This window comes from Gallus gallus, chromosome 1 (genome assembly GCF_016699485.2).
Source record: "Gallus gallus isolate bGalGal1 chromosome 1, bGalGal1.mat.broiler.GRCg7b, whole genome shotgun sequence".
NCBI classification, from domain to species: domain Eukaryota; kingdom Metazoa; phylum Chordata; class Aves; order Galliformes; family Phasianidae; genus Gallus; species Gallus gallus.
The window spans coordinates 69,121,030-69,133,419 of NC_052532.1; the positions used below are offsets into that span (position 1 = coordinate 69,121,030).

At 43.7% G+C, this 12,390-nt stretch overlaps 2 protein-coding genes across 8 annotated transcripts in view; one reads left to right on the top strand and one right to left on the bottom strand.

Annotated features, from left to right (window-relative positions):
- The window catches only part of SULT4A1 (sulfotransferase family 4A member 1), a 33,427-nt gene extending 27,260 nt beyond the window's left edge, over positions 1–6,167 (bottom strand). For all 3 annotated transcript variants that reach the window (XR_001467954.4, XM_015291200.4, XM_015291212.4), the window contains exon 1: positions 5,940–6,167. Coding sequence is in view for 2 of the 3 variants with exons in the window: in XM_015291200.4 (XP_015146686.1) it covers positions 5,940–6,108 (169 nt within the window). In the remaining variant the exon portion in view is untranslated. The remainder of the gene's footprint in view (positions 1–5,939) is intronic.
- A 148-nt stretch (positions 6,168–6,315) lies between these two features.
- PNPLA3 (patatin like phospholipase domain containing 3) overlaps positions 6,316–12,390 on the top strand; it is a 46,035-nt gene continuing 39,960 nt past the window's right edge. For 4 of the 5 annotated variants that reach the window (XM_046915222.1, XM_046915226.1, XM_015291189.4 and 1 more), the window contains exon 1: positions 6,316–6,634. The gene's annotated coding sequence lies outside the window, so the exon portion shown is untranslated. The remainder of the gene's footprint in view (positions 6,635–12,390) is intronic. The other variant, XM_046915225.1, reaches the window with a different exon arrangement.

Consider the following 12,390-nt stretch of genomic DNA (forward strand, 5'->3'; position numbering starts at 1 on the left):
CTATTCTTCAACACAGTCACCACCATCAGCTATCCATTTTTGTCAGTAAACAAGAACTTGCATTGCTCATCAAAATCGGCACCAGTGGAGGTGACCCACTGTTGTTGTCACTGCTGAAACACACCACCCACTGCCTCACTGTGCTCACATCCACTGTTTGGTCTCCATGAATATTCAGCAGACATTGACGAATGTCAGTGGGTGCCATTTTTTCTGCATGGAGGAATTCAATGACAAACCTTTGCTTTGTTGGCACTTCCATGTCAGATGCCATTTTGTCAGACTGTCCTTTTGCTGCCATGTGTCAAATGGTAATAAAATGTAACAGAACATTGGCAGGAAGGTTCAACCTCTACTGCCATACCACCATCATCTACCTCTGATATTGTGGGCTGACATAAAACAGGAGGCATTACTTCTGAAGCAGTTCTCACATAACAACAAAATTCTTGGAAAGGATTCCATGTAAAAACACTGGAAATCAAGGCAAATAACTAATTTAGCACACAAACATCCACATGCAGGGTCCTTGTTCTCTGAGGATCCTCAGCTACACAGCATAAGGCCTTCTCACCCCTACCATTAACCAGGGTAAACCTTTGCAATCCCCTGCAGCTAACTCACTTCCCCGTGTTTGACAGCTCTCAGTCCATAAACTCCCATAGACAGGGCATAACCTCTGGCAACCTTTCACCCTATTTCCTCTCCTTTATGTCTGCACAAATCAGGACTGACTGTCAGCACTGTTGGGCCTGCGCATGTCTGGGTAGGTGGGAAGATTCATGTTCCTCGTGTTCATGTTTGTCAGTCTGCCACATTGTGGGGTGGCAGCTGGAACATGTTTGCCAGTTAGGTAGTCAACCAGGACTCCGCAGAAGTGCAGCTTACTAGGCCACAGCTAGGTGTGCTCATGGGTAGGCAGGAGGAAACACGTTGTGAGTCCCTGACACAGCATGTAATCATTGCAGCTCTGTGCTGATCTGTCAACTACTCACTGACTGCTATGGCAGCTAACGGCAGATTAGCTAGTGAGTTAGATGAACACAAAGTGTAGGATGCACCTGCAAGCATAGTTTATGCAGAACCAGGTAATCCTAGTCAAGGAATAACACTCTCCATGTTGAATACGGGTGTTTTTTGTGTAGTAGAATAACAGTCAACCACCAAGACTGGCTTCTGCTTCAGGCATGTGTCTAACAATCCTACCAATAAATTGTATCATCTGAGGACAACAAGCAGGGTGGGATTGCACAAGACAAAGATTTCCACACAAAGTATGGTCATTTGGTACGTTTTCTTTATAGTATATTAAACTGAGATTATTCCAATCTGTTTTTGTAACATAGTCTCACAGACAGTTAAACAGAAAGTGAAGGGGAAGAAACAAGTGACCAGAGATAAGAAGTCCCTGAACAAATTTCACAGCTAGAGGAAAAATACATGCAGATACATCCCTCCTTTTGTCTCAAGTATAATAGCTTGAGCACTGAGTCTGATACAGACAATATTCTAGATGCTGATGAGGATAAATCTGCTAATTTTACGTGGAGAATCAGACAGGTGAGAAAAATGGGGCTTACATTGAACGCTCTATATCTGGTTCACAGTCCAGAGGTTTCCTCCACTGTTGTAATTGTCAATGGATCAAAGAGCTTCCCCCTATAACTGAAAAAAAACCATGGGATGCATAGCGACCCTGGTATGAAAAGAATAATAGAGATTATGATATGAGGAAAATAGGGTCTCGAAGAACGTACACAGAGCACCAATACTTGACAAAGGAAAGGGAATGGACAGTACACTAAACGTGAGCTCCTCCCAGTCAGAGGTGGCAGTGTCCCAGCAAGAGAAGGTGCTGCATTCAGGAGCACTGGAAATAGAAGAGGTTAAGCGAGTGGTATGCATGCAATGGGAGAGGCATGGGCAATTGGAGCAGGTAGAAAATCAGTGATGTGTGCAACACACTTGTCAACAGATACAATGAGAAGCATGACCTTCTTGTGTACATATGGATTTATTTTAAGAAAATAGAATAATGGGCAACTCAAATGAACTTTTTCTGGTCGACTTCATACAAGACTGAAGGTAAGTGCTAAGCAAGAATTTGAAATAAGAACATACACACAGGAAAGTTGTCCTTGAACTGATCTGCAAACTCACTGTTGGCACTTCATAAAGCCTAAGGCTTACAGTCAGCCATCATATTCCCTCAAGTCAGTGGGCAGTTATAGGAATATAACTTGGCAAGGAAAATTCAAAACGCTATCTGTAAAAAGGTAGATGTCCAGAAAGGTGAACGCCATACCCAGCACCTGCATTCCATATCAGACAATGAGTCAGAAGAGAAAGAGTCCTCATGAACCAACTGGACTTAAAGCTGATGTCTGCCACAAGATTCCAGAAAATTATTTGGCAAAAAAATCAACACCGGAGGGACAGCTTTGTTAATAATGTAAATAGTTCACTTTAACAAATTGCCAATTTTGCAAAAGGCATTAATCTGTGGGCTTTGACCCAAGAATGCACAATGCTCATTGCTACAGAACAAATACAATATTAAGAAAGCTAGCCACTGCATACCACTTAGGAGTGAAGCAAATGGACAGATCATGTACAGTCAGAATTTGGCATCATAATGCATGGCAAAAAAGAAAACTAAGTGAACATGGAGTCAATACTATATTTTGGGCATGGATTTAATTCCACTGGAATCACTGACCTTAGCCAGTAGGTGGACTAACTCTTGGCCACACGTCCCTGAGGAAATACCATGAAAGAACTTGCTTCTTCATTAATTTTATACTTTATTAAGTTCATAGAGAAGAATTCTAATTTTCAAGCAAAGTACAAAAACCCCACAGGATGAGAGGGTTCGAGGAAAGCTATTATAGATGTAAAGTGCACTTCCTCTGGAACACTGCATCTCATCTAAGAAGCAGTCTGTTGTGTGAGCTCCAGTTATTTAGTGCTATACAGAATGATATTACTATACACTTGCAGCTACCATAAATCTCAATGAATACTGTTCAGCTCTGCACGTTCTATACTACAAAGTTGCATGAAATATAAAGCTTGACTTAAGCTTTTCAGAGTATGCACATCTGATTTTAAATTATGTACCATGACAAAAAGTTTCTCTGTAATTACTGTTCTAACATATACATATGTAAAAGCATGCACGCACACCGACATATTTACATATGCCTGTTTAAACGAGCCTCAAGGTTTTATCATAGAATCACAGAATGGCCTGGGTTGAAAGGGACCATAATGATCATCGAGTTTCAACCCCCATGCTATGTGCAGGTACAAGTTTCTCCTAGTCCAGCAGCTACCAAAAGTTGTTACCATTGATTGGATGCAGGTGTTAGGATTAATTAATGATACAAGGAGTATCATTATTCAGGCCTCCATCAGTGGAAATTACATTAAAGCAGAGTAATTTTCCATTAAGCTTATCACATTACTCCCAGTAAGGCCACCGGAACATTCAATTTTCTGCCATTACTGGACCAGCTTCTTCCTGGGTCACCCCCAATGTACCAATGCAATTATTTCCAAGCACTATTTCCATCTCTCATTTAGGGCAGACTCATCCAGTCTTTCAGAGTATGTCTGCAAAACGGCACACGTGCTTCTTCATCAGTCAGATAAGCCAGCACACGGTCAACAGCTACTGATGGAGCCTTTTGATTTTACACACGAGTATTGCACAGGGCTCAGTAAGAGGCAGGAACTCTGGCCTCCCACATTTAGCAGAAGGGCCTTGTTAGCATATTCTTTCCACAACTCGAGCAGATGGAAAGCTGGTGGAACAACGAAGAAAAGTTATTTTCATAACAAAAGTTTTCCATTCAACCCATCTGAAATTGGTGCATTTTTCTTTTCTTACAATTCTGTTGTCAAAATTACTGAAATTATGTTCAAATGCAGTTTATTAACAAAAACTAGGTAAGCAGTCCCAACCACGCTTTGCATTTAAAGATTCCCCAAGAATGCCAAAGTATCTCACCCCAAATTACTATACTTTGTGCACAAAGGATATTTTTAAAACTACTTTTTGATTACAAAAATTCTCATCACCTCCAGTTAACAGAAAAATCCTTCTCTGTGCTTCTGAAAGACAGGAGGATGGAGCAGTAGTTGAGGTAATAGAGAAGAATATGGAGTTCTGAATGTAACTTCTGGCTTTGCTGTAGATTTTCTGCATGACCTTGGGTAAATCAATGAGAAATGATATCAGGACTAACTTCTGGTGATAGTCCCGTCCATAGTCAGCACACCCTTTCACAGTTGACTCAGAAACCCTAAATAAGGCACTGAGCTATATGCCATATAGGGTCTGCAGAAAACACAAGCTTCAAGAGTTCCAAAAGAACTCAGGCCACTTGAAGGTGAACTGTTCTCTCCTCGAGACTGCAGACATCATGGCTGTGTTTGAGAGCCCGTTCCCACGACAAGAACACCAGATTTCACAAGACCCACTCTAAATACCCTCTTTCCTGGCAAGTAAAATACTCTGGCATCCGTTTTCATTCTGAGGCTGCCCCTCTACCACCTCCCCACATCACTGTACATCCAGCTTGGGTGTCCAGCTCTCAGTCTTCCTTTTCCTTTGCTTTCAGGCTGCCTATTAGCTACTCTCTTGTCATCCTCCAGCTCTGCAAGTAGGCAGGTGCCTGTCACTGACCTCAGGGCTGCCCTGAGAGACCTGCTATATTCATAAAGTAAATCACATCTGACTCTGCAAGCTGGCTTCCCACAACCAATTGCACAGCCATCAGAGCTAATCTATTGCCAGGTGCTGTATCACAGCTATTTTGTGCCTGAAACCCAAGGTTAGCTGAGGATATGTAGCAGCGTGCCAAGTTGGGTGCTGTACTAGCACAGGAATCCAGCTTCACAAAGCAGAAATTTTACAAGTAAAAGAACTGTGTTCTTTCTGCACCCTGCATGCTAAATATGTCTTTAGAAGAACAGTATCCGTGTGGCTGTCTCCTCCTAATCCTAGCATTTCGGGGACCACCCACCAGCCCATAAATCGTCCCTGTGCTGTAGTGATGGACGCTTGATGCATCCATCAAGCTTCAGATAGTCTTTAAGAGCATCGTTAGTAACAAATTACAAAAAAACAGAAGTGAAGACAAGCATTTCAAACTCCTTGAGAAACGCTCATGTAATAGATGCTGCATTTTTGCAAAGGTGCATCTTTCCGAAGCGGCACGCCAAGGGGAAACAGGAGAGAACCATTTTTACAATCAACAGCGAAATGATCACACCTGGTCAGCAACCTGTGACACCGACGCGTGCCATAGGGCTATTTACAGAGCTAGGATCAGTCACCTCCAGAGGGCTTTGAATTTTCTGGAAAGAGATCGTCCTATTGCTGGGCAGTCACTCAGGAGCAGGCTTTGTAAAGAACCTGCTCGCTGCCGCTGGCGTTACCAGGTGGTTACACAGCTACCATATTGCTGCCTCTCCGCAGACAGCACCGTACCCACGTTAGCTCTGCTTCAGCATCTCTGCACGGAAACGGGGAGGATAAGAAAAGAAGAAATACGATATGTGAAGCAGGAAGCGCTCGGAGGAGGAACGCACACTGGTGGGTCTGGCAGGGCTCTCTCTGGCCGCCCGGCGCAGCCACAATGCACTCGGGGCACATGTTCGCAGCCGCCTCGGGGAGGCGGCACGGCGGGGCTGCGGAACAGACGACAGGTACATCTGTCGGTCACGTCAGGAATAACGCGTGCCATATCTGCTCCCGCCGGGCGGCCCTCCTCACCTCCAGCGGCGCCGTTAGCCGGCGGCGGACGCCCTTCCCTCGGCCCCGGCCCCACCTCTCCCGCGGGGGCCGCCCCGGGCGCGGCGTTCCCTCCCGGCCCTCAGGAGACGGCCCCGACCCGGGAGGTTCCCGCTCGCCGCCCGCCCGGCCCGCCTACCTGACTTGGGGTAGGTGACGATCCAGACGTCGCTGTCCCTCACCGGGAAATTGGCGATCTCCTCCATCTTCCCCCGGCAGAAGGGCGGCAGCCGCACCCCATTGTACTCGAAGTACTTGCTCTCGAACTCCCCGGGAGTGCTGGGGGTCTCGGCCTCGCTCTCCGCCATCCTCTTCCCTGCCGGCCGCGGCGGGGCGAGATGCGGCGGCCCCGGGCGCTCCGGCGGGCGGGCGGGCTGGCGGCAGCGGGCGCGGCAGCCGCGGCCCCGGCACGCCCCCACGCCCAGCGGCGCATGGGCTCCGCGCGCGGTGATGTCATGCGCGGCAGCCGCAGCAGCGCCGGTGAGGGCCGCGGGGGCGCTGTGGTGCGTCCGCCCGGCAGGGGCACGGCGGCGGCTGGCGGTAGGCGGCAGGGCGCGGAGCGGCGGCTCGCTCGGGGCCCTTCACAGAGCGGGTGAGGTCTGCTCATAGGTACAGTAGCAGCCCTAGCTAGGCCTGTGGGCTGGCGGCTCAGGGTCTGCTGCTCAGCGTGTGTAAGGCCTCCTGATGCCTAACAGGAGAGCAGAAAAAGTTCAGCCTGTGCTCAGCTGTCTTTATACTGAAGAAATCGCGAGTGGTGTAGCTCTTTGGTCTGCTATGGATAAAAGCCAGTAGTTCAGCAAGTGCCTCTGTTGGACCTCTCTTAATTCCACAGAGGTCAGTGAAGAGTTTAGGTTTTATTTGCTTTTTATTAGCTTCTAATGGCTGCTTTATTTTGTTTAATGGTGTCTGTTTTGCTAGTGATGTTAAACTGTAATGTTCTTTGAAAGCTTTAGACGTGAAGCGTCTATAATAAGCACACGGCTTAAAAAGCAAGTAAAATCAACAAAGTAGTACAGGAGGATACAGTGAAATGGAAAATATTTAAGAGAGTGAACAATAGCTAACTTCAGTTCAGCATACTGAGTTGTGATGAGCAACCAGCCTCATCAAGCTGCCCATAGTGTAGGAGCACCCCCAAGGAAAACAAGTGTGCATACAGCTGAGAGCAGAAACTGATCCCAGCCTTTACACTTTCTTCCCCCATTGCACGTAGGTTAGTGCTTTTACTGTGGTTTATTTGTTCTTAACAGTCATAAATGGCGGATGTTAAAACTGTAGTTAGAGCAGCTACGAGAAGCTCACCAAAAGCTTATAAAAAATACTGTTTCATTCAATGGAAATCATTTGCAGTTCAAAAATATATGTATTTAGAGTGAGCAGTTTGTTCCAAAGTCAGTGGTTGGCTTGCAAGACCTGCTCTAGAAACTGATGCTGTATGTTCAAGCCTCTGTCATGCCAGGTATAGTTATCAGTCTATTTCTGCAACATACCAAAAAGCAGAATTCTGTAGATATCAAAAGTAACTTTTCCAGTTTTTTAAAATATATATATTTGTAAACAGAGGACGAACAGGAATGGAGCTGTAATCCAAGGAGCTGAGTGGTTGGTATTCTGTATTCAAGATAATATTGTGAGCTCAAAAGTGGCTGGAATTCTGGAGCTGGTGCTTCTTTTTTTTTCTTCCCTATGGTGTTTCGAGTGATCAGATTTCTTCTTTTCATTCCTTGCTTTAAAAAAAAAAAGTTCAAAACTGCTATTTTCTACAGAAAGCTGAGCGGTAGGATTTTTCTAGCTAATCTTCAAGGCAGAATTTACTTATTAATGTTTTCTGATGATTAAAAGCATAGTTGTATTGCTAATGATTTCAAAGCCCAACAAAACAGACAAAGGCTTGGATTTTAGTCTCTGCTGCTATTCATTTAATTTTGTTTCTGGAACTCCTAACTTAAGCCTCAAATGTGCGTGTTTTGCTCTATATACCACATCAAAGGGGCTATATTGACAATGGAAAAACTCTGTTTTCTCCTCAAGAGAATTTGTCCAAATGTATCTCAGAGTAGAATCTCTTTAGGCAGAGCAAAAAGCCAGGCGGGTATTGCCTGAAGGGATACAGCAACAATTGGAGCATCTTTCTAGCTGGATGATCCAATCGATGTTTCCAAGTGAAAGAGCAATTGGAGCCCAAAGTGGCTGAGAAACCAGGTGCCCTGTATTAACTGCACCTGGTAAGATCACTGATTCCTAATATAAGCATTTTGGACCTACAGTGCGCTACTTGCACAGCTGATGGATGCATGTGGATATAAACATGCTGGAATTACTGCAAGTGTATGGCTCAGCTGCCCAGTGCTTACCCAGATCTGACATATGAGATGCATGAGAATTGCTGGGAATTCAGACTGCTGAGCTAGAAAATGCATGAAAGCATATCAGAGGATCACCCTCTATATAACGCTGGATAGGGCTTGGAAAAGGAGATTTTAGAAAAGTAATGAAATGCATCATTATTATTTCATCAGGGCAAAGATTGAATTTTAAGATCAGGAAGAAATATTTAACCCTGGGAACAGATCGTCTGCTCCCATGCTGCTTAGATACATCTGTGTTTTTGTGGTCTGTACCTACAGAAAGTACTCTTCTTCTTGAATTAAGTGCAAGATTCGAGGTCTTTGTGGGAGGCAAGATTGATGCAAAACGTATTTCTGATGAATCCTGATCAATACAGCCAGAATGCAAGGGTTTCTACTTCTCCAACGTGTTCGTAAGTGATACATGACAGAGCCAGTTGCTCCGTGTCCCAGGTTGCAGAAGACCAGTCAGCGTTACATTTAGAAGCAGTGTAAGTCACCTGGTGTTCCACTGAGGGCAGGTTCTTACAATATACCATATTTCACAAATATAAAGTGCTTCTGAGGTGATAACATGCAGAGTTTCAAATTTAGCAGACTTAGATCAGACTTCATGCACAATCTTTATTCTTAGCACTGTGCTTCCCAGCAGGCCACATAGGAGGATGTATGGACAAGATGAGCCTGTCTTACTGTCAGTCTAATCAGTGTGAGGAAGCATGTGATCACTTTGCTGATGAGTCATATGCATCAAGCTTGAAGTGAGGGCAGGGACATTGTAAAAGGCAGGTGAGTAAAAACAATCAGCATGCTGTGGTATCACCTCAAAAGTACAAAGAGGTAAGAGAATATGGGAATATCATGCATGTGTGAACTAGCCACGCTCTCAGTACTTCTCCAGAGGGCTATAGATTGCTTTTGCAATCAGCATATTTCCAGCTCTATTTCATCCGCCCAGAATTTTGAACTTGGTGCTATTTTTAACACAGTTTTTCTTTAAAAGAGTGCTATTGGTAGATAACTCAAGGCACAACTTTGCCTGGGACTGAGCCATAAGAAAAAAACAACTTTCTATTTACTCTGTTCTACGTTTCAGTGGTAACCTTCATAGAAGCCATGTGGCCTGGTAGGCACAGTGCTGCCTAAACTGTTGCAAATTCTTGATCAGGTATGTCTGGCCCATAGGCCACATGCAGCCCAGAATACCTCACAGGGCAGCCCACCCCCAGCCCTACACCATCACAGCAGTGCTGCCCCGGGTGTGCACCCATTGCTCTGCAACAGTCAAACCCATCAGTGTGATTGGCACAGGACTGGAACCAGGGGAAGGGGTGGGCACAGAGTAGTGCTGTCTTTTCCTCTGGTGCTGTTGGCGCACCCTCGGTCACACTGAACCCCGTGCAAACTACATGTGGGATGCGCTTGTGCTGCTTGTTGAGAACAGTGCAGTGATTGCTAGTGCTAATATTTCAACCTCATGGCATCTCAGAAGAAATCAGAACCCAGAAAAATTGTGGATGAGGGATCAGTGTTCAACAAAAAATGGGCAGATTAGTACTTTTATTTGTCTTGACAAATATATATATATATATATGGCACTATGCTTAATTTATAGGGAAACGCTGTCAGTTTTCAAAGGTTACAATTTGAAAAGACATTATCTGCAAAAATTTGCTGCCAAATTTGATGCATATTGAGGAATGCTTTGTAAAGACAAAACAGTGGAACTGACAAGTCTGTCATCTCAACAAAATCGTTTTTAAAAAGTTAAAACTTGGACGGACTCTGTCATTAAAGCCAGTTAAGTGGTAGCAATGTTTGGAAAGTGTGCAGATACAGTGTGTCCTAATATCTGATATAGCTACTGATAGTGCTCCAGTGATGGTCAGTAAAAAGGAGGAATTTACCAAATTAATAGAAGAAGATGCAATTGCCACCAGCAAGTCATATTTGATGAAATATCACTGCATCAAGAACCGCTGCATCAACAACCAAGAAAACTTATGTAAAATGGACATTGTCATGCAAATCATTACAAATCATTGGAACAGGTTGCCCAAGGAGGCTGTGGATGCTCCATCCCTGGAGGCATTCAAGGCCAGGCTGGATGTGGCTCTGGGCAGCCTGGTCTGGTGGTTGGCGACCCTGCACATAGCAGGGGGGTTGAAACTACATGATCATTGTGGTCCTTTTCAACCCAGGCCATTCTATGATTCTGTGATCACCAGCACTGTTTACGCACAATTATGCACAATTGCATAAACTCCAATGGATTGAATCATCACCAATTCCACGAGTTCCTTGAAAGTATGGATGCTCACTATGTGGACATCATTTACTTTTCTGAAGGGAGGTGGATAAGTCAGAGTAGAATTCTAAAAAGATCTTACGATTTGTGATATGAAAATAAGTCATTTATGGGATGAAAAGGGAAATTTATGCCAGAACTTGAAAATGAAAAATGCTCACAGTTTTACCATTTTTGGTGGATTTGAATGCTCATTTAAACGAGTTAAACATGTTTTCAAGGTGAAAATCAACTTACCTGTTCTGTGTTTCAAACCGTAACAGTGTCTGAAATGAAATTTAAATTATAGCAAGCTCAAGCTGTGGCAAATAATTTCATGCCTTTTGATGTGTTGGCTAAACACAGGCTTGTGAACAGTGAAAAATATGCAGCCTTGCTTTCAGTTTTGATGAAGGGATTTGAGAATAGGTTTTAAGATTTCCAAAAAAAAATCATCCATTTTTTAGTATGTTTGTGACTCCATTTTCAGTTAATATAAATCTATTACCTGCACATTTTCAAATGGAATGCATAGAGTTGCAATAAATTCAAAGAAAATTTTGGTCATGTCTCCTTACCAGACTCTTATAAGACCTACCTTAATAGAGAAAAATATCCCTCACTTCGCAATCATACACCCTGGAGGTGTTCAGGGAACATTTGGATGTTGTGTTGAGGGACATGGTTTAATGAGAACCATTGGAGGTGGGTGGATAGTTGGACTGGATGATCCTGTGGGTCTTTTCCAACCTTGGTGTTTCTATGATTCTATGATAGGTGAACTTGGATGAGTTACTTCAGCACCTCTAGCTTCATTCAGCCTCCCTTATACACATACAGTCTGTCATCAAGTATAATTTGATATCAGTATATAACAGTGCTATCAATTATGATCATTATTTGTGTTGTTGTTAATGTTGAAGGAAAATGGGTTGGGGACAACTTAAATGGTCTCTTAAGGAAGATGAGGACTCAATGTGGATGGCCTTTTTGAGGCAGCAATTAATGTGGCTTTCGCTGCATTCTTATGGTAACTAATTTTAATTCTCACTGTATTAGGAGAGGCAGATAACTGAGTAGCTTTTGGGTGTACAGGTTTCACAATCCCTGCATAAGAGTTGTCTTGTATAATATCTATTTACTTCAGTGCCACCTGATTTGAACATCTTCGGTGGTTAAGTATCACAAAACCAAACCAGTTTTACAGGAATATTAGTAGTTGTAACACCACAGAGGCTAACCAAATAGAAGGTGAACTGGTAATGGCTGTTTTTGAGTTAGGGGCTCCGTTTCTCAGTGCTTCTGAATTCAGCTGAAGACGTTGTTTCTCAAAGCAAACTGCTCTAGAAATGGGACAGATGTTGTTGTCTCTGAGAATTAGAACAGTTTCAAGTATTGTATGTTTCTAAAAGTCTATTAGAATTTGTTCCTATGTAAAAATTGGCTTAATGGTGTGATGATGGATTTTCTTCAAATCACAGGACTTAAACCACATGTGACACTACGTGTTCCTGAATAGACTTTCTAGTGCATGCTTTTTTATCAGTTCTCCGCTGTTGAAACAGCTGCAGAACGTCATGCCCAGTTAACTGGGTGCATGTATACCTGAAAAGACAATGTAGCTGACTCCCCACAAGCCAGGCTGTGGCATAGCCAGGTTGGTGTTGTGATAGAGGGAGACAGCAGACAGCAGCTCAGCCTTCCATTTACAACTAATTAACTGTGTGGATTTAAAAGCTTGAGATGGTATTGGACAAGGAACTCTGCACTGTACCTACCCTTTAGGCATTTCTGTAAAGCCACTCAGAGACCTGATGAGTGTCTTAGCAACTAGAGCTTTATAAATCTGGCCTCTAGACTTGAAAGCTGAAAAGATGTGTTAAAGGGAATTAGCTGCTCCTGCTGTGCAGTCATTTTCACAGTGAGGATACAGATATCAATAAGAGGTCATAGAA